General features: G+C 50.7%; 1 protein-coding gene across 2 annotated transcripts in view; it reads right to left on the minus strand.

Moving 5' to 3' along the window:
* Positions 1-19,853, minus strand: part of DOCK1 (dedicator of cytokinesis 1) — a 618,254-nt gene extending 598,401 nt beyond the window's left edge. For both annotated transcript variants that reach the window (XM_069101719.1, XM_069101718.1), the window contains exon 1: positions 19,676-19,853. In XM_069101719.1, coding sequence (XP_068957820.1) covers positions 19,676-19,721 — 46 coding nt within the window. In that variant the 5' untranslated portion in view covers positions 19,722-19,853. The remainder of the gene's footprint in view (positions 1-19,675) is intronic.
* Between the last annotated feature and the right edge of the window lie 5,209 nt (positions 19,854-25,062).

The following is a 25,062-nucleotide window of genomic DNA, read 5'->3' on the forward strand; positions in this document are numbered from 1 at the left end:
GTAACTCAAAACCTTGTGGAAATGAATGATGTAAACTAAAAATAAACATAAAATTTAAAAAAAAATTTTTTAAAGAGTCTTAAGGGCTGACATGGGGAGGGGGACTGAGTTCTGTCCTGCTGAGCCCCAAAGGCCAGAACTAGGAACAAAGGGAGGAAGGTGAAGAGATCCCCATGTAAGGGAAATTTTCCTAATGACTACAGAGATACAGAAGTAGGATGTGTTCCCTTGGGAGCTGGTGGGCTTTTCCCCTTTGGAGTTCTCCAATCAATAGCAGGTCAATGGAACCTGTGATAGAGACAACTAGGGTTGCCCTTGCTGAACGTAGAGTCAGGAAACCTGTTCAAGTCCAGCCTCCAAACATTCCTAGCTATGGGCAAGTCCCTTCTTCTTTGTCTGCCTAAGTTCCTTCATCTATAAGATGATAACACTAACAACCCCCCCCCACTCCCAAGGGCTGTTATGGGGACACAATGAGGTTCTGTCTATACAGGGCGCTGTAAACCTTAAAAGCACGGCAGGAATGCTAGTCATTATTCATATTTATCGCCTTCACCATCATCATCATTAACAAAAGCAGATGCCCATCAACTGGGAGCTGGCTTAACAAGTTGAGGTACCTCAATGGGAGGGGACTTCCTAAGAAATGATGGGTGTGATGGATGCAGAGAAGCACGGGAGACACTCACAAGCTAACAGATGCAGAAGGAAACCAGCAGACACTAGGACCACAACAAGGTAAGGGGGAAGACCAGAAGAAAGAAGATGACATGAGGACAGCCCAGTCTGGAGAGGAGACATGCAAATGCACCCTCGCCCTTCCCTTCGGGGCAGGGTCGGGAAGGGCAGAATGTTCACCCCTTAAAAAGTCAGGCTAGATGGATGTGTGGGCTTCCTTTTCCCCTCTCTGTTTCCTATTCTCCATTAGAAAATGAAGGTGAGATAAAACCAAATAATATTTTAAATGTTGCTTTTCAAAGCTAGCAGGTGTTCAGGAAATACCTTGTTAAATGAAAGAATCCATTCACTTCACTTCTCAAGCATCTTCCATTACATGAGACATTCTGCTAGGCCTTGGTAAAGGAGAAGACAAATAAGATCCTTACTCTACAAAGAGTGTTAGGATCTATTCAGAGAGATAAGAGGAGAGCAATAAAACCATCCCCATTTAATAGGATAACTGCCTGAAGAAAGGGGCAAAGTGCAGGAGCCTTGAGAGAAGGAAGCAGGGGTGGCTTCTGGCTAAAGCTGGGCATTCAGGAGGTGAGATTTCCCTCACCATCCTAACCTATGCTCAAGTGCCCCCACTTGGTCTTGACTGTTGGGTGAAAGTGGGGCTCTTGGAAGGGAATCTGGAGGTCCACTGGTCCAATGCCCTCATTTTGAAGATGAGGAATTCCAATACAAATAGTGAAGTGATATGTCCAAGGTCACCTAGCAGGACCTGGGAGAGCTAGGATTTTCAGCTGGGTCTTCTGACAGTCTCGCTTTCATATCTGGAGGTGCCTAAGACACAGAACAGCCTCTTAAAGGTCCATGAGCTAATACCAGATCTGAGAACACACCGGGTTCCAGGTTCAGAGAACGACATGATCCAAGGCACAGAGTTGGGGGCACCAAAAAGGAGACGTTCTAGTTGCCCAGCTAGTCTGAGCCATGAAGGGTGTGGTCTGTGAGAAGCTTGGAGTAGCAGCAGGCTCCATCCAAACAGTGCAGAGCCGTGAAGGCCACAGTAAGAAGGGTAAGCAATGGGGAGCCATGCAAAGCACGTGGCCCATAGAGTGAGTCACCTCAACTCAACCAGCATTTAACCCTGTCAAAGGCAGCATGCTAAACCTCAGGACATAATAGCCTGAAAACTCCACAGCAAATGACAGGCTCTGGCTAGGGAAGCCTTCCTCCAGCTCCAACACAGCAGGAATATAAAATAGCCCAAAAGAGCTTCTCAAGCCTGGGGACAAGAAGGAGAAGGGGATGGAGGAAGAGGCAGCCCCCCAATCAGCAATGTTCACAGGAGCCAAGTACTGAAGGCAGAGGGGAGGAGAGAGGGCATCCCAGGCACGGGGGCAGCCTGGACAAGTGAGAGATGGGAGTGTCTCGAGTGAGGAAAAGCAAGGCTGGACCAGGTCACGTCGGACAGTACCAGGGAGTGATCCTAGCGGCGTAGGAGGCTGAAGGTGAGATCCGTGAGAGGGCGCCTGAGTGGTTCAGGCGAGGTCATCACTGGCTGTCTCATTAACAGAGGACTGCAAACCCTCCCAATCCTTCATTACGGGTCATCATACATCTTGCTGCGCTCTCCCATCTGATTTCCCTCGGCTGTAATCAGCTCCCAAAAAGGGCTCCATTTATTTGTCTGAGGACCAGTCACTCCAATGCTCATTAGGTTTTCTTTCAGCCCTTCCATGATCAAGGGGACATTCATTTGGCTCACATCAATTTTCCCCAAGGAGAGTCAGTCTCCATTATGAAGACTCTCCCTCTCCTGTGCACCCCCTCCACATTAACTCACATCAGAAGTCAGCATAAAAATCCCAGAACCAGAGACAGTGGGGCCCAGTGGAAGGCTGGGAGGCAGGGGGGACAGGAGATCTGGAATCGGGTCATGGGTTTAATCCTGGCTCAGTCACCATCAGCCATGATCCTAGGCTTCCCCTTCCCCCCTCTGAGGCTCAGTCTCCTCATCTGTAAAATGAAAAAATCTGACTCTAAGACTTCTAAGTTCCTTCCAATCCTGAATCCATAAACCAATGACTGGTTCAGGTGACCTTGGAAATCTAGTCCTACCCCATAACTGGATAAAGGAACAAAGTGGGGTCCTCAGAAGGAAAAGGGACTCAGCCAAGACCGTCCAGCCCAGAATGGAGAGGAAGCAGGATCCTCCAGGACTCTATCTCCATACACATTTACCAGCTAAGCTTAGGCCAGGTGTCCCTTATCCAGGTGCCAGGATAAGGGGCCAAAGGGACCTAACCGCCTGCACTCCAGGCACTTCCCATCTAGCTAAAAGTCACAACTCTTAACTCAGTCTCCCCACCTCTAACATGAGTGGCCTCTGAGGTGCCTTCCAGCTCTGGGTCTAAGACCCTGTGACCAGGCTTTCCTGTCCTATGACCTTCCCCTAGCCTTATACCACTTCCCGTACCTGTTTTTGTATGCATGTGTGAGTATGACCCATGAAATTATTTTAGGGTCTGAACTAATGGCAGATTTCCTAAAGGAAATCAGATGATAGGAAAACACAAATTTTCATCCAAACTGAAAACCTGACTGAAGGCCAGGCCTGTGTTCCTTCAGGCAAAGCTCAGGCTAAAATCATCAGGCCAGGAGATGGATCACGGCTGCATCCCTGATAAATGGGGCAAGGGCCGGTGGAAATGTCATAAGTTCATAAAAAAAAGATAGTAATTGGCCGTTTGACAGATACATTTTTGAAAGTGTGCGAGGCCGTCTGCCGCCTCTGGCTGCCCAGCAAAGGCCCTTTCTGGGACAGGTAAACAAATATTGGTTTAAACCTAGAATTGGAAACTCTAATGCTGCAATGTTTATGCCAAGAGTGTTAAACATCTGTCTTGAAGACACCCTTTCACCCAAACCTCATTTCCAGAGAATCAGATTTGTCACTGTGAAGGTTCATTCGCACTTAATTCCCCTTCTAAGTGCTCCCCAGTAAATCATAAAGCCCGAGGAGGAAAACGGCTCAGAAATATGGGGTGGGACGGTGGAGGCAGCCTGGTATGCATGCAGGCTGTCAGAGGTGGGCAAGGATCCGGCAGCTGTTCTACCTGAGGCTGGCGACAGCTCCAGCCCTGCACTGACCTCAGGACAGACATCCTCTGTTTCCACATCTCTGTCCTTGTGACCTCACCCAAAATGAATCCTGGGTACCTCAGGGACAGTCTCTCAAAATGGTACAATGACAACAGCACAAAAGAAGAGAATGGAAAACCCACAGTGCAGACACTGCCAGACAGCAGAGAATGTGCCTTGAGTCCCGTTTTGCCGAGGCGGGGCCCACAGGTAAAGAATGGTGTATACACTGTCACACTTGGTTGATACGATGGTTAGTTCGGCTTTTTCTTTATTAAAAAATAAAAAAGAGACGACGGCTCTCCAGGCATCCGAGCAGGACAGGACGTGACTGGCCCTGAAGCTGACGTACAAAGTGTTTTAAGAAAAAACCAAATTGTTAAAATGTCTTACAACATGACATAATTTTTAGTTCTCAGTTCAATTCAATTCAGCAAACATTTATTATTAAGTGCTTATCATAAGCCATATAAAAATGAAACCATCCCAGCCGTCCCAGAGCTCGGATCGGGGAGCCCAGGAGTTTGGAAAAATAGGCAGGTAAGTCAGTCTACACAGACACAAAAGAACTGACCGTGAATCAGGAAAGACTTCTGGTCCCAGGAAGAAGGGAACAGTGAGGAGAGAGTGGTCTAGGCTTAGAGGACAGCATCCCATACCAAGTCCCAAATCAGGCTCATCCAAAAACATAACGTAGCCACAGTGTGAAGGCAAAAAGGAGCCCAGAATCATGGCTGGTTTTCAATCCATAATCAGATATTAGATGTCTATAAAATCCTCTACCCCGACCCCCTTTTGCTTTGTGACTTCCAACCCAACCTTCAAGCAAAACTCAATGGCTGCCTCCTCCAGGAAGCCCTTCCTGATCCACTGGCTCAGAGGCAGTAATAACCTTCCCTCCAACCCTCCCTCGATACTTTATTTTGTATTAAGGCACATACTGTGTGTTATTCTGACTCAGTCTAGTGGGACTAGATGGGATTAATAAATGCTCAATGCCAAGGGCGTGGACTCAGGAGGGGCCTGAGGCAGAACCCTGGCTCCAACAGTTGCTAGCTCTGTGACCTCAGGCAAGTTTCTTCACCTTCTAAATGGGGCTTCTAATGCAAAGATTATTTCCTTGGGCTGTTGTCAGGAAAGTCTAGAAAGTGATGGAGAAGTCTGAGCTCTTGGTAAGAATAAAGAGAGATGGGAGGGGATCCTATCCAGGGACAGCATGGCAGTGGTCTTGGAATCAGTGAGCCTAGGGTGTGAATCCCACGTCTGTCCTGAAGGTCTGATCCCCAGGCCCTCCAGACCTTCCCATTGGCCCTGTCCTTGATGCCTCCTCACCCAATAAGAATGCAAGCTCCCTGAGAGTTGGCACCGACTTCTCTTCTCTTTGGGTCTTAGCACAGCAGCTGGCAAATGTGTACAGTCAAAGGGGCGGCCAAGTGGCTCAGTGAGTAAGAGCACCGGCTCCAGTGTCGGGATGACCTGGGGATCAAATCCGGGCTCAGATACTCAGCACCACACCCAGAAATAACTGGCCGTGTAACCTTGAGCAAGTTACTTAACCCCAATTGCTTTAAAAAAATAAATGTGTACAGTCAAACTGAGACCCAGCCCATGCTTCAGTTCTGCCCACAGGTTTCTAGTCAATAAGTGACAATCAACTACTAACAAGCAAACGTAGGCCTAACTCAAAAACCTGCCCATGGACTTATGGAAAGAAGGCCTTTTCCAAAGGGGTTAAAGGCGCACACCTACTTCCATCATCCAAATGCCAATGGCTTCCCCAAGCACCCAGAGCAGCAGCATCTATATTGTCCACCCCACCTTGTTTGAAAGGCAAAGTGCGTTCATTTACCTCGCCCTATCTGCTCGACCTTTAAATAAAAAATTGAAAGCTTCATCTGGGCATGAGGGCCTTATTTTGACAAATGGAAAAATGTTGATCAAAGCCATCCATGAAGTCAAAAGGAATTCAAACCAAACCTTATGGAAGTGAAAAGCAGCAACTAGTTTAGACAAAAAAAAAAAATCAAAGTTTCCTCTTGCTAAAATATATTCTGTTCCCAGAAAGTCAATAAGCTTAAAGGGATTGGTAATTGTTTGAAAGAAGGGGTGACGACAGTGCTTTTCTCCCAGGAAGTGGAAATTTGGGGTGCTTGTGATTCTGCCCAGTCCCCCAAAAGCCTGAGCATGATTCCCCCCTGAGAACTGGCACTGGGGCCCCCTCCATCAGGGGCACCATCCAGGGCTCTCCCCCACCTTCAACACTCTAACCTGTTTAAGTATCATTGAGTCCAGAGAGGTTAACGAATTGTGTTTTTAATTGTGGAATGAAATAAAATTAAAGAGACTTCAATGACTACTGATTAAGCAATGAAGTGACAAGGGACTAAATGGGATCACCCCCTAAAATCTCTGCACCTTTAAGTTCAGCCTTGAAGATGGAGTGAGTCCGGTGGCTTTTGGGACCTACCTAATATTGTATGTGAAGGAGCCCCTCCCTCCCCAAAGAGCTTATGCCAACAAGGACAACACGTCCATATAGGACATAGAAAACACGTACAAAGCAGATACAGGGCAGCCTCAGGAGAGGACCGTCCAATGAGCTGGGAGAGAGGAAGGGAAAGAAGGGTCAGAGGAAATGTTTATTCATGGTTCATAGGATCGAAGACATGAGACGTGAAGGGACCCGTGAGGATCCTGTGAGGATTCGTTCAACCATCTCATTTCATGAACAGGGAAACTGAGGCCTAAGGGCACAGAGGCACCAAGGGGGCTCTGTCCTCAGTTCGGTTCCCACAATAAGACCCCGTCCCTACCATCACAGAAATGAGTCTATCGGAGGACAACCCCCTAACACAGACAGTCCTAATACACAATACTGAATGAAAAAAAGCCGTCAAACAAAGTGATTTCTGGGCTGGAAGAGGGAAAACAGATCAAGGACAGCTTGCTGCCACATTTCACTTGAGGTTTAAAGGATGGGTGAGAAGCTGGCAGCCACACAGAGAATGAGGGGAGGGCATTTCTGATACATCATGAGCCCAGAGACGTGGCATGTTCATGGAACAGAGCAGGCCAGTTTGGCTGGATAGAAAAACGGGAAGAGGAGAGCTGGGAAAGAGAGTGCACTGAAAAAGGTTACCGAACACTGGGGAAAAAAGACCCAGAATCCATTTTCCACTAGGTCATGTTGCCAGAAGCTGGGGTGGCCTTTGGGAGCTAATGACTACACTGGCTTGGAAGCTTGGACACAGGCCTCCAGGTGTGGGGAGGACGGCTGTCTTCATCAGCTCACCTCTGTCCAGAGCCACAGACAGTCACATCCTCCTGTCACCAGTCAGTACTGAATTTCCTTATTCTTACCAAGAGCTCAGATTTCTTCAACACTTTCTGGGCTTTTCTCACAATAAGCCAAGGAAATAATCTTAGCATTAGAAGCCCCATCTGAAGTTGAAGAAACCTGCCCATGGTCACAGAGCTAGCAGCTGCTGGAGCCAGGGTTCCACCTCAGGCCCCTCCTGATTCCAAGCCCTTGGCTGCAGGGATTCAGTGGGCATTTACTAATCGTACTCTTACAAGGGCCAGGCCCCCGTAAACCATGCCCCAGGGATGCCACAATAGAGCTGCTGTTTGCAGGACCCCACTCTGCCTGCCCCACAACCCAGAACAACCAGAAGCAGCTAGCCCCACCTACCTCCCTCTGGGATGCTGGCCTGGCAGGGCCACAGATAGAGCTGAAGCAAAAAGGGACAGGAAAGCCACCACAATAAAACAGGCATGTTCATTCACTAGCTACTTAGCAACATAAGTTTAATAACAACAGCAAATAAAAATGATAATTATAATCAGCACTAGTGTTTCGAGATCACTTTGAGATTTGCAAAGGACTCCACAAAAATTAATTCTATCCTCATGTCAAGTGTTTACAGGGAAGTGCTATTATTAAACCCATTTTATAGATGAGGAAAATGAGGGTCACTTAGTATCTGAGGGGCGCTATCCACCCATCTGACTTCGCTGGCACATGTGTGGCATCCACCTTAACTCAGGGGTCTTTCCAAAACACTGAGAAGGCAGGACCCCCAACACTGGCAGGCAGTCTCTGGCACAAACGTACCTGAACAGAAACTGCCACTCTAAGAAATCTGGAATGTGGCCCTTTGGCCTCTGCTTATAAAAAACGAGGAGGAAAAGGAAGAAGAGGAGGAAGAGAAGGAGGAAGGGGGAAGAAGAAGAGGAAACCAGTGACTAAGCCTCTGTCACTAGCTCTCGAACTTTGAGTCACTTTACATCACTGAGACTCAGTTTCCCTCCAAATTGGAGGGGTTGAACTAAATAATTTCCAAGACCCTTTCTAGCTGTAATTCTGTGACCTGTCCCAGAAACTCTGCTGGTACCCATTGTTCCTACAAAGATCATCTTCCCCATCCCATGGCAAGGCGAGCCTTCCACAGGCAGGAGGGCGCTGCCTGGACCCAGAATCTGGCCATGTTCCTGTGGAGGTCAGGAGGTTGAGGCTCCATCCATACATCCCACTTTATTTTCCTCTGCAGAGAGTAGGGTGGAGGAGAGGAAATGGGTGACAGATGCAGACACAGACCTCCTTCACAGTAATGATCCCACTAAAAATAGCCGATGGTGAGAGGGGAGGGACGCTTGACTCTGGCGGCTGATCTGTGGGTAAATGAAAGGTCTGAGTTTTTGTTTTTGTGTATTCTCTCGATCCCTAGCCGTGGCCTTATGATGTCAAGGAAGAATCTGACTTCCTGGGATGCACAAAGCTGGTCTGTGCACATACAAAGAACATTTGTTACCTCTCCATCCCACATCAGAAAGGGAAGCCAAGGAAGGAAGAAGAAAATTAGTGGGATCTCTGATGCCCTTCTTGGGGTGAGCAGGACCTCCCCCATCCTCCTCAGCTGAACCATGAAGGATAGAGGACCACAGTGAGAATCAGCCTGTTCTGAAAACCCAAAGCTGAGGCTTCTGGGTAATGGGAAGATGGGCACGGGGGATAAGGAGAAGGAAAGTTCAGCCTGGAGATAACTGAACCCATGAGGTCACCAGGCACAATGGTAGAGAGGGAGATGAGTGGGTGGGACCCGGATGGGAATCCAGCCAAGGGGACTGAGGCGTGGTCAGAGAGGCGTCTCCAAGCTCTCAGAGTTGACACTCTACTCACACAGTAGGAATGTGACCTCCCTGAGGGCAGGGACTGGTGCTCAGTCTTCCTGGGCAAAAGAAGACCAGCCAGACACAAAGACAAAAATGAAAGATGGCCCTGCCCTCAGAGAGCTAAATTCAAAAGTCTGTACATTAGATAATGTAATTTAATCTGCAAACCTCCCTTTGTGTTCTTGACTTCTCTTCTAGGCAGTGGTATAGAGCTGGAGAAAGTTACAAGACTGTAGCTTTGGAATTGGAAGGGGCCTCAGACGACTTGGCCCTGTAGTCCAACATTCTCATGTTACTGATGAGGGAACCAAGGCAGAGGGAGTTTAATTGGCCTACCCAAAGTCACACATGTGGCAAACATTAAACGTGGGATTTGAACTGAGGTCCTCTCACAAGAGTCTAGGCATAGAATTAAACATATTAAGACTGTATTCTGTATTTGGGGCACAAGTATGCTACAAACAATTTTTTATTAATTTGATATTATTCTGAATCCAAGCTATTTCTACCTTATAAAGAGAAAAGTCCCAACTGGCAAAGTCTCCCCCAATGGCCTCGAACATATCCTCACCACCAGATGACTTGTAGTAACATTTATAAGGAATCTTGAACAAGGAAAACGATCATAATATGAAAATACAGTTTGGGCTGGCATTTTACTCCAACCCACTGAAAATCCCTGCTCTGTTCCTTCCCGGGCCCATGCCCCTCAGAGCCTCTACTCCAACCCACTGAAAATCCCTGCTCTGTTCCTTCCCGGCCCATGCCCCTCAGAGCCTCTGTGTCCGGCTCTTGGTTTGGCCTCCAGCCCCCAGATGTGGGTGTCTCCCAAGCTTCTGCTCTTTGTGTGCCACACTCTGGCACGTGGAGATTCTATCTCTGAGGGAGAGCTTCAGAAATGCTTGTCAAATGAATGCTTCTATAGAAGGACCTGGGGACCTATGATTTCATCTCCTGTAAGGACACTCTGGCCACCAATCTCTGCTTTGTTGGCTTCCTGAGGCGCTTCAGCCAAAGGAGAAGCAAAAAGGCCGCTGGTAGCCAGCCCATTCTCTGGTCAGGAGCCTCTCCAAACTTGGCCTGGTCTCTGGGAAGAAAGGGGCTGCTCCCTTACCAGGCCCGCGTGGAACTTGGCACTTGGCAGAACAAGTCAAGCAAATTCTGGCTGGCAGAACCTTTTGGTGCCAGGCTATACTATGGCATCCATCCAGGAGCCAATGAGACTGGGGCTCAAAGGACCTGGGTTCAAATTCCAGCTCTTCCTCTTACATCCTGTAAGACTCTGAGTAAGTCAGTTCCCCTCTGGGGGCCTCAGTTTCCTGCTCTGTATAATGGGGGAGCTGGAGGGCATAAAAGGCCACTTCTAACTCTCCACTTGGGCTTCTCTGCATCACTTAGCTTCAAGGTCAAGTGAAATAGCTAATCAGAAGCTACTGACAGTTTTCCAAAGGAATTTCTATGTTCCTAGTCTGGGAAACGTCCATCACAGAGGACACGGCAGAGACCCCATGCTGAAGAGGCCCCACAGTGTGGGGTCAGTTATGTCAATCACCCTTCAAAACCTCAGAAAGGCCCTGACCCAACCTCAGTTTTCTCCCCCAAAGCAGCAGCTCGCTAGACCAGGTGGGGCCCCCAAACCCTCCGCCTTTGGGCTTTGTAGGAGGCCATGAGGATGCCCAGCCACTCTCCTCACTCAAGAGTTGGATGGGCAACGTGTCCATAGCACTCACCGGTAAGAAACTGAACTTTCAAGAGGAAATTTTACCAAGGACTGTAACAAGTGGCACAGCTCTACATTGCTTTAGGGACCATACTGTGTTCTGAAAAGTCTCACAATGTCCCTGTGCTGTGATCATCTCCATTTTACAAAGGGGGAAAGTGAGGCTCAGAGCAGTTAAGACATTTAGTCAGGGACAAGCAGTAAGTGGCTGAGTCAGAGTTCAGATTCTGGCCCAGGACTCCATCCACCATAGCAGGGAGACCTAAGAAAGCAGTGTTAACAACATCCAGTCCAGTCTCACTGATGAAATGAAGGCCCAAAGATAAGTGACATCTAATATCCTGAGTTCAAATCTTTAGACACTGACTAGCTCTGTGACTCTGGGCAATTCACTTTACCCTGTTTGCCTCAGTTTCCTCATCTGTAAAATGATGTAGAGAAGGAAATGGCAAACCACTCCAGTATCTCTGCCAAGAAAACCCCAAATACGTGTGACCTTGGGCAAGTCACTTAACCCTAATTGCCCTACAAAAAGAAAAAAAAAAAAAGACCCCAAATGAGGTCATGAGTCCGACACAACTGAAAAATGACTGAACAACAAAAAAAGTCACTGTTGTATAGTGTAAAGGAACCCTCTGACTTTGGAAGAATCTCCCACATTTTTTAAAAAAGATTTTTAAAGATTAAAGATTCATTTTCTTTTCTTTGTTGTCACATTTTTAGATATTAATCTTCTCTGATCAGAAGTGGTCAGGCAAAGAAGTCCCAATCATTAACTGTAAGCTAGGGTGTACCCTGTTTTCATTAATTTTGAATATGTGATCCTCTACATTTTCTTTGAGCATTTAGGGCAGTAAAGATTTTCTTCAGTGGAATTCAGAAGGTATCAGGAATAACTCCCTGACCTGACTTCGGGTTGCCATCGTCTGTCCTCCCAGGACAATTTAACTTAATAACCATTTATTGAGGCCTGTGGTCTAGGCTTCTGGTCTCTCTTCCATCTAAGCCAGTCTCAATTCCACTTCCAAAGTTATTTTCTTAAAACCCAGGCCTGCCCATGTCACTCCCAGCTCATTAAGCCCCAGCAGCTCCCTCTCACCTCCAGGATCAAACACAATCCCATTGTTCAGCTTGTTAAGGCCTCCATAATATGCCCCTCCCGCCTTTCCAATCTTAAATCAGATTCTGAGCGACCAACTCAATGGCACAATCAAACTTTATTGTTGCTGGAAGCAATCCTTCTGATATCTGTCTCTGCACTCCCCCTGTCACCAGGTCTGGTACAATCTCCCTCCTTACCACCTTCTCTACACACTCCCTGATTTCCTTTCATTCTCAGCTGAAGGGACAGATTTTACAGAGAGCTCTCCTCCATCCACTCTGTAGGACCCACGGATAGATACAATTTGAAGAATAACCAACAAGCATTTATTAATCACCGAATATATGCAAAGCCAAGAGGAAACGTATGCGGGTTAAACCAAATCAGTGCCATTCTCAAGAACCCTGGGACCCCCCCTTAGACACAGGATTCCAGTCCCTCCAGTCCATCTCCCCTCCCGGATGTCCCTTCCCTTCCACAGGGAGCCAGCCCAACGTTCTAAGAGGCTTCCTAGCTTTTTCCTCATGTCAGCAGGATGCCACTGAGGCACAGGTCTATAGAATTAATCTACCTGGCATTCCCTGTGCCAAGCACTTTACAGATGGTCTTCATCGGCTCCTCCCAAGAACCCCAGGAGGTGGATGCTGCTTTTATCCCCCTTTTACAGATGAGAAAACTGACTGCACTTCCCAGCTGCCACGGGGCCGTCCATCTTCACTTCCCACCATCATTTCTCTTGACTGACACTTTTTATTCTGGACAGAGGCCAAAATAATCTTCCTAAATCCAGACCCTGACCCCATCTCTCCTCAGCTCAACAGAGGCCTCTGATAGCTTCTAGGATAAAAGACAAATCTGGCTGCAGTTTGCCATTCCACACTTCCCGGATGTTACTTCCCAGATGTTCCCACCTTCTAAGCTCCCAATGTCCAATTCCTATTCCCAAAACTCAGCCCTGTCTCCCCACCTCTGACATTTGTACAAGCTGTCACAGTGCTGCCTGCCAGGAGCACACTCCCTCCTCACCTCTTGAAGGATCACAGATTAATATCTAAGATATTTCAGGTTATCCAGTCCAAACCTCCCCCCCATTTTATAATTGTTAAAACTGAGGCCCAGGAAGACCCAGTGACTTGCCCAAGGCCAGGTAATAAGTAGCAGCAGCAAAATTTGAACCTAGGTCATCTAAAACAATCCAACACTGTCCACTGTGCCAGCACTTTGGACAGCTCCGTGCATACAGCAGGTGCCAAAGCAATGTTTGCTTCTTAGAATCCTGGGCTTCCTCCAGCCAAGCCCAGGCATCATCTCCCCTGGGGACAGCTCCCCGCTCACCTGCTTTCTCCCAGTAGCCAGGCCTCCCTTCAGGTTCAGACAATCAGGGACTCACCTCAGCCTTCCAAGGCTGTCTCCACCCAGGAGAACATCAACTCCTGGAAACAATAACTTTCCCCAACATCTCTGTGTCTCCAGGCCCCAGGAAGAGCAAGGTGAGTGTGATAAGGACCAGAGAGAATCAGTGATCTGGGAAAAGGGAAGGAGGGCAAGCTGCCATCCTCTCAGCTAGGGGAATATGGCCAAGGTGGCCGCCCAAGGAGGGAGGGGCCCTGAGGATCAGAGCAGCTGAAGCAAGGAGAGCAGAGGGCCCAAGAGGCAGCAGGTGGGGATGGTCACAACAGGGGCGGGCCACATTGCCCCTCCTGGGCCAAGGCCTCAAAGACAAAGCTAGCCCTGGAAGTTGTCAGCACGCCCTCTCTCCAAGGACAGAGAGTCTCTCTCTGGCTCTCCCCAGCAGCAGCAGGATTTCCTTCCTTCCTCTGTGGGGCTGCCAGTTGGGGGGCAGGGGAGGGGGGTTCCTTAGGCAAGGAGCCCAGCTTGGCCAAATGCATTTCCACATTAGCAAGTGACAGTTTCTAACTCCTAGCAGACCCCACTCCACCCCCCACTGCCTCTAGGCCTCCAGGACAAGGAGTGGAAGCTAAGGGCTTTTTATAAAGGAGTTAGCATTGACATCATCCCCAGGACCCATGCACAGGCCCAGAAAGGGGACCACAACACCACAAGCCACAACACTCTCCAGGGAAAGGGGACTAGTAGCCCCTCAAGAAAACCCTGCCTGCTGATGCCAGGTCACCCAGAAAACATTGAGAGGACTCCAAACCTGATAGCTAGCCCTCTTTAAGGGGGGTGGGTGGGAAATAGGAACCAATCCTCCCCTGTGAGAAAGAGAAGCCCTGAATTACAGCCAAGGTCTCAGTCTCAGTCATTTAACAAACTTTAATTAAATTTCTACTGTGCAAAAAGCAATCAACTTAATCGATCAACTTAAGCTTAAAGGGACCCCCAACACAATCAACTGCAAAGGGAGGAAACTGAGGCCCAGCAGGGGGCCTCAAAGTCATCCAGAGGTGGTTCAGTTAAGACACTGGTCCCAGTCCTCAGAAAAAGCTTAGAAGCTTTTATCATTTCACACTGAATCAGAGTCGGCTGTCCTCAAGACAACACCAGCAGTTTTCTCATACTATGGAAGAATCTTTTCTGTGGCATTTCCTGGAGACCCTCTAATTACAGACCTGCAGAGACAGGGGTGCTGTCCCCTTGGGCCAGCCCAAAGGGCCTTCTGGGGCTCTCTGACTGTTGGGGCCATGAAGAGCAATGCCCCTCCTGGTTCCATAGGACAATTCTGAAATTGCACATAATCACAGCTTTCCAAAGGGATGCTGCCCTTCAATAGGGCCCTGTCCAGGGGCTCCATCCAAAGCGCTCACGTTCCTGATGAAGAAAACTGGCCAGTCAACTACAGAACACAGGCACTGAGTGGAAGAGCACACATTCGAACTCAGCTCCTCAGTCTTCAACTCTCACTGGCACAGCTTCCAGACAAAGTGGAGAGCCGCTGAGCAGGGCGCCTTGCAAACCCTGAGTGCCACATCCTCTGGGCCGGGTCTCCATCACTCCTGGACCAGAGGACTGCAAAGGCCTTGGAATCAGAAGCCCTGCCTCTGGTCCGTCCCCACTGCAGGCCAGCCTCCACACAGAAGCTCGAGAGGAGCTTCCTTGAGTGCAGATGTAGTGGCTTACTCCTCCAACAACCTCCCCCAAACTCTAGGATCAGGCAGCCTGACCCAAACTCCCCTTCCAGCCGCAGAGCATGTGACTCCCCCTCCTCGGCTCCCAGACTCAACAACACTTCCCCTGCCTTTGAACTGAAGTCCCTGGAATGCCCTGCCCCCTGCCCTCTATCTCAGGAGCCCTCCCTCCCTGATCACCATGGGTCTGCTATCCAGAACTGGCAATTCTCTATGTCCACCACGGCCAGTCACTGGGCTAACTGCCTATTGCAAACCTTATCTCATTGTGTAAGCAGGTGCTATTATGATCCCCATTTTAGAGCTGAGGAAAGTGAGGCAAATCAAAAGGAAGTGACTTGCCCAGGGTCACATAGCTAAATAAGTATCTGAGGCCAGATTTGAACTCAGGTCTTCCCCATTCCAGGTCTAGCCCTCTGACACTCACACCACCAGCTACCCCCTCTACATTTTTTCTGCACCTAAATGTATGTGTTCACATTGTTTGGAGAGAATGTAAGTTCCTTAAAAGGAAGAAAGATCGTCTCATTCTTCCTATTTGTTCCCCTAGTCTCTGGCACATAGTAGGCGCTTTATAAAAGCATGCCGATTCCTGATTGCTAATCTGGACATTCCACTTATATTTATGTAGATTAAAAACAATTTCGAGGCCACTCCCCGAGCTCCCACTTCTCTCGCTCTCGGTGTCTCTAAAGCCCTTGGTATCATCCTCACAGCCTTTACTCTGGCTTCTGACAAAGAGAGATGGTCCTTCCCACCAACCATGCCCTCCCCAGGTGCCTCAGCTGGGCCCACGAGCAGTCCCTCTCTGGAACTGGCAAGGATCTGCCTTCCTCCTGCTTCAGGGCTGGCTGCTGGCAAACCTGCCCAGATCTTCTCCAGGCCTCAAAAATGTCATCCCCGTGGTCTCATCCCCATGAGCTCATTTCCGTGGCCCCTCCCCACGGCCCTGCCCTGCCACCCTTCCCTCCTCAGACCTCCAAGTCTGGTTTCTCCCTCCACAACTCGCAGGTCACCAGGGATGCCTTCACACTCTTAAAGGCGCCGTTCTCTTCTCTCCTTCCTGGATTTGCTGCCCGCTCTCTTGTTCTTCCTCTTCTGGGTTTCATGACTCCTCCTTTCTTGGAGCACCAGAAAGTGTGCAAAGTGGTGTACAAATAATACCTCGTTTTATCCTTGAAACAACCTGGGAGGTGAAGGCTACTGCTCACCCATTCTACAGATGAGGAAACTGAAGTAAACAGAAGATTAAATGACTTTTGCCCAGGGGGGCTCTTCTTTTTCCTCTGTAGCCCCCAGCAGGGCTCACGGCTTCCATTCCCATCACTATGCAGGTGATTTGAGGTCTATAAATCACCTCATATAGCCTCGGCCAAAGTCTCCCTCGAGCTCAAGGCCACCTCAAAGCCCAGCCCTCTTGTGAACTTCCCTACTTCTGCTGGGGTCCCCTGTCATTCTTCCAGGCACCCACCCCAGCCATCCTTCACTCCTCAGTCTCCTCCAAGCCCCCCACCCCAGACCTGGCCAGCTGCCAATCTGCCCAGATGCCAACTCTCAGAAGTAGCCCTTTCTCAAAACCCACTCTTGCCCCATCCACCTAGCTCAGGCCTCATCACTGCTCACCTAGAGCACAGCACAGCCTTCCCAGGCTCCCTACCTACAGTCCCTCTGTTCTCCAATCCACCCTCCACCCAGTGCCAAAATGGTATCACTAAGTAAAGCCCCAAAGAATGTGACCAAGCTTCTCCCACACACAAAGGCAGCCCAGGGGCTCCCTGACCATGGGCACTGGCTCCAAAGCTCTTACAATCTCCCTTGAAGGACCGAGCATACCTTGTGCCCTTTTCACCTTCTCTCCTGCCAACTGACTTACTGCTCCTGGAACACAGCACCGCCCCTTGTCTCTATACCCAAGGCCTGGCATGAGCCCCCTGAACCCTCTGTCCTCTGATTTCCTGGCTTCACTCCAATCTGCTCCATGGGGCCTCTTCTGTCCATCCATCCCCCAGCTCCCAGGAACCCCCATCACCCCCATCTAGACCACACACACACACACTCAAGTACACACTTGGACATACATATATACATACATACACACATGTACACATTTATATATACACACACACTTGTGTGTGTGCATGTCCCTTCCACTACAGAAAATGAGCTCCTAGGGGTCACGGACTGTCCAATTCCAGTACATAAGTAAAGACAAGATAACTATAAGGTTATGGGGGGGGGGGGAAGGGAGCAGCACGAGCCACATGGGGGACCAGAAAAGTCTTTGTGCAGAAGGAATCACTTGAGCAGAGTTGTGAAGGGAACAAGGTAGGAGGTGGCCGATAAGTGGGAGGGGGAAAAGCGATGGCAAAAACCCAGAGGTGGGGAATGAGGGAGGGTCTGTGTGTGTGAAGAGAAGCTAAGAGGCCACTGGGGCTGGAATGGATGGGGGGGGGGGGCCCATGGGAAATACAATACAGCTGGAAAGAGCTTTACACACCAAGCCCGAGGTTACGTGGGACCCCTGGAGGAACAGGGAAGACATGAGAGTGGTCTGGTCAGGTCTGAGCTTTAGGACAGTCTGAGAAGGGACAGGAGAGGCCAGCAGCCCCAGTAACCCGGGTGAGAGGTGGCAACCCAGCAGCCCCTGCATGCATTCCTCTTGGTCAGCCTTGGTCAGCACACATCCTAGGTGTGCAAAACCAGATCATCAACAGCGAATGCCCCACACCTGGGGCCTTACTTTCTGTGATCTCCTAAGAGTCAGAAGGAGGATAGTAATGGTCCACTTCACAGGTAAGGAAAGTGAGGTTCAGAGGGGTCAAGACCTTGGCCCAGAATCATTTCATAATCTCTGTGGCAGAAGGGGATTCAAACACTCCAAAGGACCTGTGATCTGTCTCCTAGACGTGGACTTTCCCTCCAACTACTGCCTGGCACAGAGCAGGGTGTTTGTTAATTAAGTATTCATCAAACTGAATGAGATGCCAGCCTTGGGAGGGCAGCTGTGGGAGAAGGGAGAGGCAGAATGGGCTGGGAATCGGACAGGAAGGGCTGTCAGCCTGGGGTCACAGATGTAGTTCCGAGGCCACGGGGTCCAATTTGGGCATCTTATAGTTGAGAAAACTGACTCATCCAGGGTCATACAGGCAGTAAGGATCTGAACCCAGGTCCTCTGCTTCTAATGGCCTTGTCATGGTTCTCCCAGTTTCTGTTTGTCTTCTAACAGTAAAAAAGCAGTCTTCCGCCTCCAAAAGGCTTCTGGCTGGCTCAGAATCTCCCACCTCAATGTGCCATTTCTGTCTCCCCAGCCCACGGACTAGCAGGGATTTCTCAGGCAAGGATGTTCCCTTTCGGGCCTGACCCATCCCTTGACCTCAGTGGAATGGGGCAAGGGCTTGGCCCAGTCAGGCTGGAGGGACCAGGCACCCACCTTTCAGGGCAGAGATGGAGGGATGAGGACCAGTCTCACCCTCTCAGAAGGCTCTGCTCACCACCCAGGGGCAGGAATGTTTTTTGATGACCACATCCTAGAACTCTGCGGGGGCTGAAGGAGGGGTGGGGGGGTGTACCTAAGTCTTCAAGGGTTTCCTAAGGTTACAATTACATCCAAGAAAACCAAGGGGATGAAAGAACCATGACCTGTGAGCTCTGCCCACCTGGCCCAGCCCACTCAGAAAAGGTGGCCCTAAATGGGGGTAAGGGGGAGCAAGGGCTTCTGGAAGGGGGCCCACTGGGCAATGGGAACATGAGAGTGTACATTAAAATCTAGGGGGCACCGGCTCCAATTCCTGGGGGAGCAGCTACCGGACTTGGATGAAGGAGACAGCTGAGGACCCAAGCACCCAGTGTCAACCTGTGTGTGCCTGTGAGTGGGTGCGAGTATGACTGTGTGCATGTGTTTACATGTTGGGGGTGTGGGGACTGGGAGCAGGAAAGGACGCAGGATGGAACCCTGGGGGCTGGCATAGTGGGAGCGGCATTAGAGATCCTCCCAGACAAACAACCCCCTCCATCCCCCAAAGCCGTGGGTGCCCGAGCGGGATGGGAAGCACCCACACTGGGTGCCAGGCTCAGTGACCAGCGGCGGAAGGGCCCCTGCCCCTGCCCTCCGGGCGCTGCCCCCACCAAGCATCGGGAGACACAGTGTGCCCAGATAAGTCTGCGCGGGCAGGACAACTTGGGCAGGGGCGGGCGGCGGGCGGGCAGACACGTGGGGTGGGGGCGCGGCGGCGGCGGCGGCGGCGGCGGCGGGCCGGCCAGGGGTGGGCTTGGGCCCGAGGGGTAGGGGATGGAGAGGGGGGAGGGGAGGTGGAGGGCCAGGCCCGAGGGCCCGGGCTGGAGAACCTGGGGAGCTCCGAAGCGACTCCGGACCCCCCTTCCCTGGGCCCGGGCCCAAGTCCCCTTCCTCCTCCCCTTCTCTCCCCCACCCAGGCCCCCCCCTCCCTCTTTCCCACCCCCACCCCGCCTCCTCCCCCTTCTCCCCTCCCGAGCAGCAGCAACAGGCTCTGCGCGGGCGGGGAAAGAAGGGAAGGAGAAAGGAAGGGAGGGAAGGAGAAAGGGCTGGGGAGGGGAGGGGAGGGGGCGCCCCAGGCTCGGCTCCCGCGCAGGCGGGCTCCAGCTCCGGGTGTGGGTCCGGGGCGGGCCGGGCGGAGCAGGGAAGTTTGGTCCCGTCCCGTCCGGGGCAGGCGGGCAGCGGGGAGCCCCCCCGGGCGCGAGGCGGGCGATCTGGGGCGCGGGGGGCGCGGGGGGGGCGCGGGGGGCGCGGGGCGGGCCGCCACTCACCGACGCCGTATTTCTCCTCGCGCTTGGTGGGCACCCAGCGGCTCATGGTGCGCGGGGTTCCGGATAGCCGGGCTGGCCGGATAGGCGGGGGGCGGGGGCGCGGGCTGGCCGGCCGGCGGCGGGGTCCGCTCCTAGGCCGCCATTTTCCATTCCTGGCCGGCCGCGCCGGGATGGGCAGGAAAAAGTTTGGGGCGGAGGCGGCGTCACGGGGGCCGGGCCGGCGGCGGGGCAAGCGGGCGGAGTCTGGGCCGCCCGGGGCGGCGGGGCCGGGCTTGGCGGGGAGGGGAAACTGAGGCGGCGCTGACCTCGGACCCCAGGCAGAAGGAGCCCCCCGCGTGCCCCTGGCGCTTTCCGCGAGGGGAAGCGGACGCGGTCCGAGGAAAACTCCCGCGAAAAGGACGTGGCCATTGTCCAGCCCCGGGAGGGTTAAGCGGCCGTTCCTCAGCCCAGGCTTCTAGGACTGGGGCTGGAAGGGAGCTCTGGGGGTCACTGGACCAAGGCCCCCATTTTACAAAAGTAGACACTGGCCCTCGGAGCATAAAGGGACCTTCACCCCCTTTTTCCTAGGTCGCCTTGGTCAGTCTGATCCGTCCGGCAGCGACTGGATGTTATTCCATGTCCCTGAGATTAATCAATGTTCAAAACCTGGGTCCACCGACTTCTAATCACGAGAGACTGGCCAGTCACCGAGTGACAGACAGAAGAGGTCAAGGAGTGGTCCCTGGCGCCCATGGGTGGAGGCGAGGGTCGGAACTTGAGGTCGAAACTTTCCAGAATAATATGAGAAAGGTTTATTTTTAACATAGTAAACATCCATAGATACATTGTACCAAAAAAAAAAAAAAAAACTCTGGCGTCTTAAAAGTGTAAAGGGATCCGTGCCCCTTTTGCTGATGGGGAAAACTCGGCCTGGAAGTCACAGCCTCTGCCCCGCCCAGATCACCGCCTCAGCGTGATCCAGTCCGGTCCAGGAAGTTACAGAGGAGGAAAGTGAGGCCGGCTGCGAAGATGGGCGTTCTCGATGTGGAGCCTGAAGAGGCCTTGAAGATAAGCCACTGGGAGAGCCTTCCCAGGGCTCAGAAAGGAACCCTAGGCCATGCCCATCACTACTCCAGAAGGTCTTATTTGGGCATCTGTTGTCACCCAGAGAGAAAGTAAACTCCCTGAGGGCAGAAATGCTTTCATTTTGTCTTTATCTCCAGTCTGTGACCTGGTTGACCTCTCTATTCACCCATCCCCGCGATTTCTGTGTCAGCAGGAGCACCTGGCTGAAGCACACACCCTCAGCCAGGCCAGGTCCATAGCCCCTTAACAGAGTTATCAGGAGCACAGAGGCCAAGGACTGGCCCAAAGTCACCCAGCCTGCATGGGTCAGAAGCACAGTGGGAAGCCAGACCTTCCTGAGGTTTAGGCATCCTAAAAGCCCCATTTTACGAGGGGGAAACAGTCTCAGGAAGGGAATGCTGCTTGCAGTGTTTTGTAAACATTAGCTGTTATGGGATTGAGGCCTAAAAGAGAGGTGGAAGTTAATAATGATGTGCCCTTTGCCAATCTTGTCTCCTTAGAATCTCAGCCCAGTCCTGGGGGATGGATGATGCCACAAGCTTGTCTGCCCCTGTTAGAAAGGAGGACTCAGGTAAAGAGCCTCCCCATTTCTTGGCATGAAATATATCTAACCCAACCACGTACCCCCGTTTAATAGATGACGAACTGAGGCTGCCTGATTAGATTTCAAGCTGGAAGGAGACCCATTTAGAGATTATCTCAAGTCCATCTAAGGAAACAAGCTCTGAAATGGAAAAGGGCAAATAGAATCATTGGATTTGGGACAATGAGGGAAGTGATTCATCCCAACTCATTTACCAGATAAGAAAACAGGCTTAGAAAGGCAGAGACAGGGTTTGAATGAAGCCCTTCTGACTTAAGTGAAGTCCACTGATTTTACCATTAGAGCAGGGCTGAGGGCAGCCTTCCTTTCTCTCCCATCACCCTCCTCTCCAGGGTAAAACTCTGACTCGCTCTGTCCCGCTTTAGCGCCACAGCTTGCCAAAGCTGACTTCCCAGCCTCTTTCCTCTTCCACTTATTCCCCATTTTGTCCAGAATTATAAGAGGCTTCCATAAAGATACATTTCTGCTTCCTCTGCATTCTCTATACTTATACAAGGCGCTGCAGTGGGTGCTGCAATTCCCTCCCCCACCCCTGAAAGCATAGATTCTGTTAGAGCCCAGGGTGGGGTGGGATAGAGACAGTCAAAGGAAGGGAGTGCACCAGAAGAATCCATGCGATGTCTGCAGGCAGGCGCACTGGGACTGTCCTCTCCCAGCCCCTTTTGTTCTTCTTGCTTTAGCCTTTCCTTGGCCTTCCTCTTACTTCCTTCTTCCCTCTTCCCTTCCCCAACAGCCCTACTTGCCTTGGGTGTGTCTCCCATTCATCTCCGTTACTGCTGTTTGTCCTTCATTTTTGAAGAGGACCAGTGACATCAGGAAGGGGATGTCTTGGCTTTCAAGTCAACTGGAGAGCCTCACTCTCTCTTCTAAGTCCAGTGGTAGGACCAAAGTCAGGATGACCAGCCAGGGCCGGAGATGCATCCGACACATCTCACCACACTGCCTGGTGCTGGCTTCAGACACTTCATAGCTGTCACAATGCTCTCATCTGCCCATTCTGCCAGGGGAGAGTTTCTGTGTCTGGGGTAGACACCCCCTAAATCACCCAGGGTTAAGGCCTCTCAGTTGCAGCCACCACACATGCTACTCATACATTCATCTCTAACCTTCCTTTGTGGACTTCTGTTCTCTTGCCAAGTTACTGTGCCTCTCGCCATTCCTGGGTCCCAACCCCAAGAAATTACTTTGTATAAATTGTGTGTTTATATGGATACACCTTGTCGCTTCCACAGAATATCAATTCCTTGAGTTTCCATTTTGTTTCTACACTCCCAGAGCCAGCACATAGTAGGTACTCAACAAATACTTGTTTTATTAAGATTCTTTTCCCCTCAAAGTCCAGAAGACTAACATTGGGCCAGCACCCCTGCTGGGGGCCACTTAGTCCTTGAGAATGTCCCTGGGCTTTCTCCACAGATCTACCAATGAGCTGCTGTTCAGATTAGGAGGCCAGGAGCCCTGGAGACCTCCTCCCAAGGGAAGAACCAGGACACTTTGCTAGGCCAGATAATGATGGGAATTACTGTCAGGGAGGCTTCAGCTGTTCTCCAGGACCCGAATTGGCCACAAGTCACTTATTTCTCCAAGCCTGAGTATGAATGAGGAGCTGCCTGCAATCAGAGGCCCAGAGTGCAGACAATCTCTGATAACACTCCTTACCTGTTTAACCTTGGGAAAGTTGCCTGTGCATTGAGGAACTTGGTTAGATAAGAGCCCTCCAGGCTCTGAAATTCTAAGATTCCATCCAGGGCATCCTGAAGGTCATTGTCATCTACCCAAGAGAGTTTGAAGTCCCTGTGAAGTGTTATAAGCAGGATGCCAAACTCTTTGTCACCCCCTCTGCATTCTACAGGAAGCCTGCCTTGCCCACGACCTCAGTCTTTCTGTCTGTCAAAGCAGGCAGCATGTTCCAACTGCATCTGGAATTTCTGGACCGGAAGGGAAGAAGACTCCACCCAGAATTCAAATTTGCTTAACATGTGACTAATTTGGTATTTTTCCATGCTCTTCATTGAAAAGCTACTGTTGCTAGAGTCAGATTGTGGGATATGGAGCTGGATGGGACTTTAAAGATTAATCCAACCACCTCATGGGATGTTTTTATATGAGAGAGGAAACTGAGGCCCTGGGAGGAAAGGGAACTAGTCCAGGGTCACAGGAGGAGAATGACTCTGCCAGGCTTCAGACACTCATCTGTTCACACTGGAGCTAGTCTCATTCCAACAACCAACATTTATCAATAACGTAATGTGTGCAAGGCATGCCAAGGTATGCCAGGACAAAAGAGTGAACCAGAAACAAAAACAAAGTAACCGATGTCTTCTAGAGTCCAAAGGCAAAGACACCAGAAAATTCAGAGCATTTTAGAGCCAGAGGGACTTAAGGAAATCTCTCATTCAGCCCTTTGATTTTACAAGTGAGGAAGTCTAACTCCTAGGCAGTCATTAGAGGCAGAGTTTGGAGTCCAAGGAGCTGGGGGCGGGGGGGGGAGGGGGGGGGGGTGGGGGGAGGGGGGGGGGGGGGGGTGGGGGGGGGGGGGGGGGAGAGGACCCAGCTTGTTACTTATTACTTTGTGTCCTTGAACAAGTCACTGGCCCTAATTTTCTCTGTCTACAATATCAGGTCTTGAACAAGTCTTTGCCTGTCATAGGAACTTAATAAATCTAAGATTGAATTGAGTTTGCATTTGACCAGAAAACTGGGAGCCATTGGAGTTCATTGAGTAGGGGATCGACGTGATCATAATTTCAATATGTGTATGGATGTGGTATGTGCCTGTGTATGTACGCAGAATAGAATGTGATCTTCTTAAAGGCAAAGTGTGTCTCTTTTGTTTGTATCCCTGGCTCCCATCTGAGGGCATGGTACGTGGGGGGAGGAGGGGGACAGAGACAGAAAGAGAGACAGAGACAGAAATGGAGAGAGACAGAGACAGAGAGAGAGAGATGGAGAGAGACAGAGACAGAGAGAGAGATGGAGAGAGACAGAGATGGAGAAAGAGACAGAGAGAATTTACTAAGTGGTCAAGTTTTTCATTCCTCTCCAGGCTCCAGCCATGACTTTCAGGACTTCCTCTGCCCAGCCAAGAAAGCCTCTTCACCTTCCATGGTCACTTTGTCCCTGGGCTTCTCCCTTTGGAAGCTTCCCTGCAGCCCCTTCCTCTGATTGGTTGGCTCCTCCCAGACCAGGCCAGCCTCTCCATTCCTCTGGGAACTGCCCTTCAGCCTGGGGGCTTCCACTGTAACCCAGCCTGGGCCCAGCACTTTCTCCTCCCAGACTTTGGGTGTTCTCTTCCTCTATTAGAATATAAGCACTTTGAGGGCAGGGACTGTTTCTTTCTTCTCCCAACACTTAGCCCAGTGCCTGGTGCTCAGTAAGTGCTTAGATTGATCAAAGAAATTCTGACCAATTAATTGGAATGAAATGGAGGGGAGTGGACCAGAAGAACTCCTGGGTCCTTCCTCCTCTAAAAGATGAAGGAACAAAGACCACCTGCCATACCTGAATCATGGGATTCCTGATTTTCCATCCTCTTCTTCTCCCAGTCCTTGAAGCAGAATCCAAAGCATCCAGGTGAAGCCTAGGAGGCCTTGGCTTCAGGAGCCTCAGAGAAAGGGGAAGAAAACAGAGAAGGGAAGGGAAGACCTGGGAAAGGTGGAGGAGGAGAGAAGAGGGAAATGGCAGTGCTGCTGGCACCCAAAGGATACCTGCTCTATAG

The sequence above is a fragment of the Petaurus breviceps genome, unplaced genomic scaffold, assembly GCF_028583685.1.
Source record: "Petaurus breviceps papuanus isolate PSGF00001 unplaced genomic scaffold, PetGlider_PUasm1.0 490, whole genome shotgun sequence".
Lineage (NCBI taxonomy): Eukaryota > Metazoa > Chordata > Mammalia > Diprotodontia > Petauridae > Petaurus > Petaurus breviceps.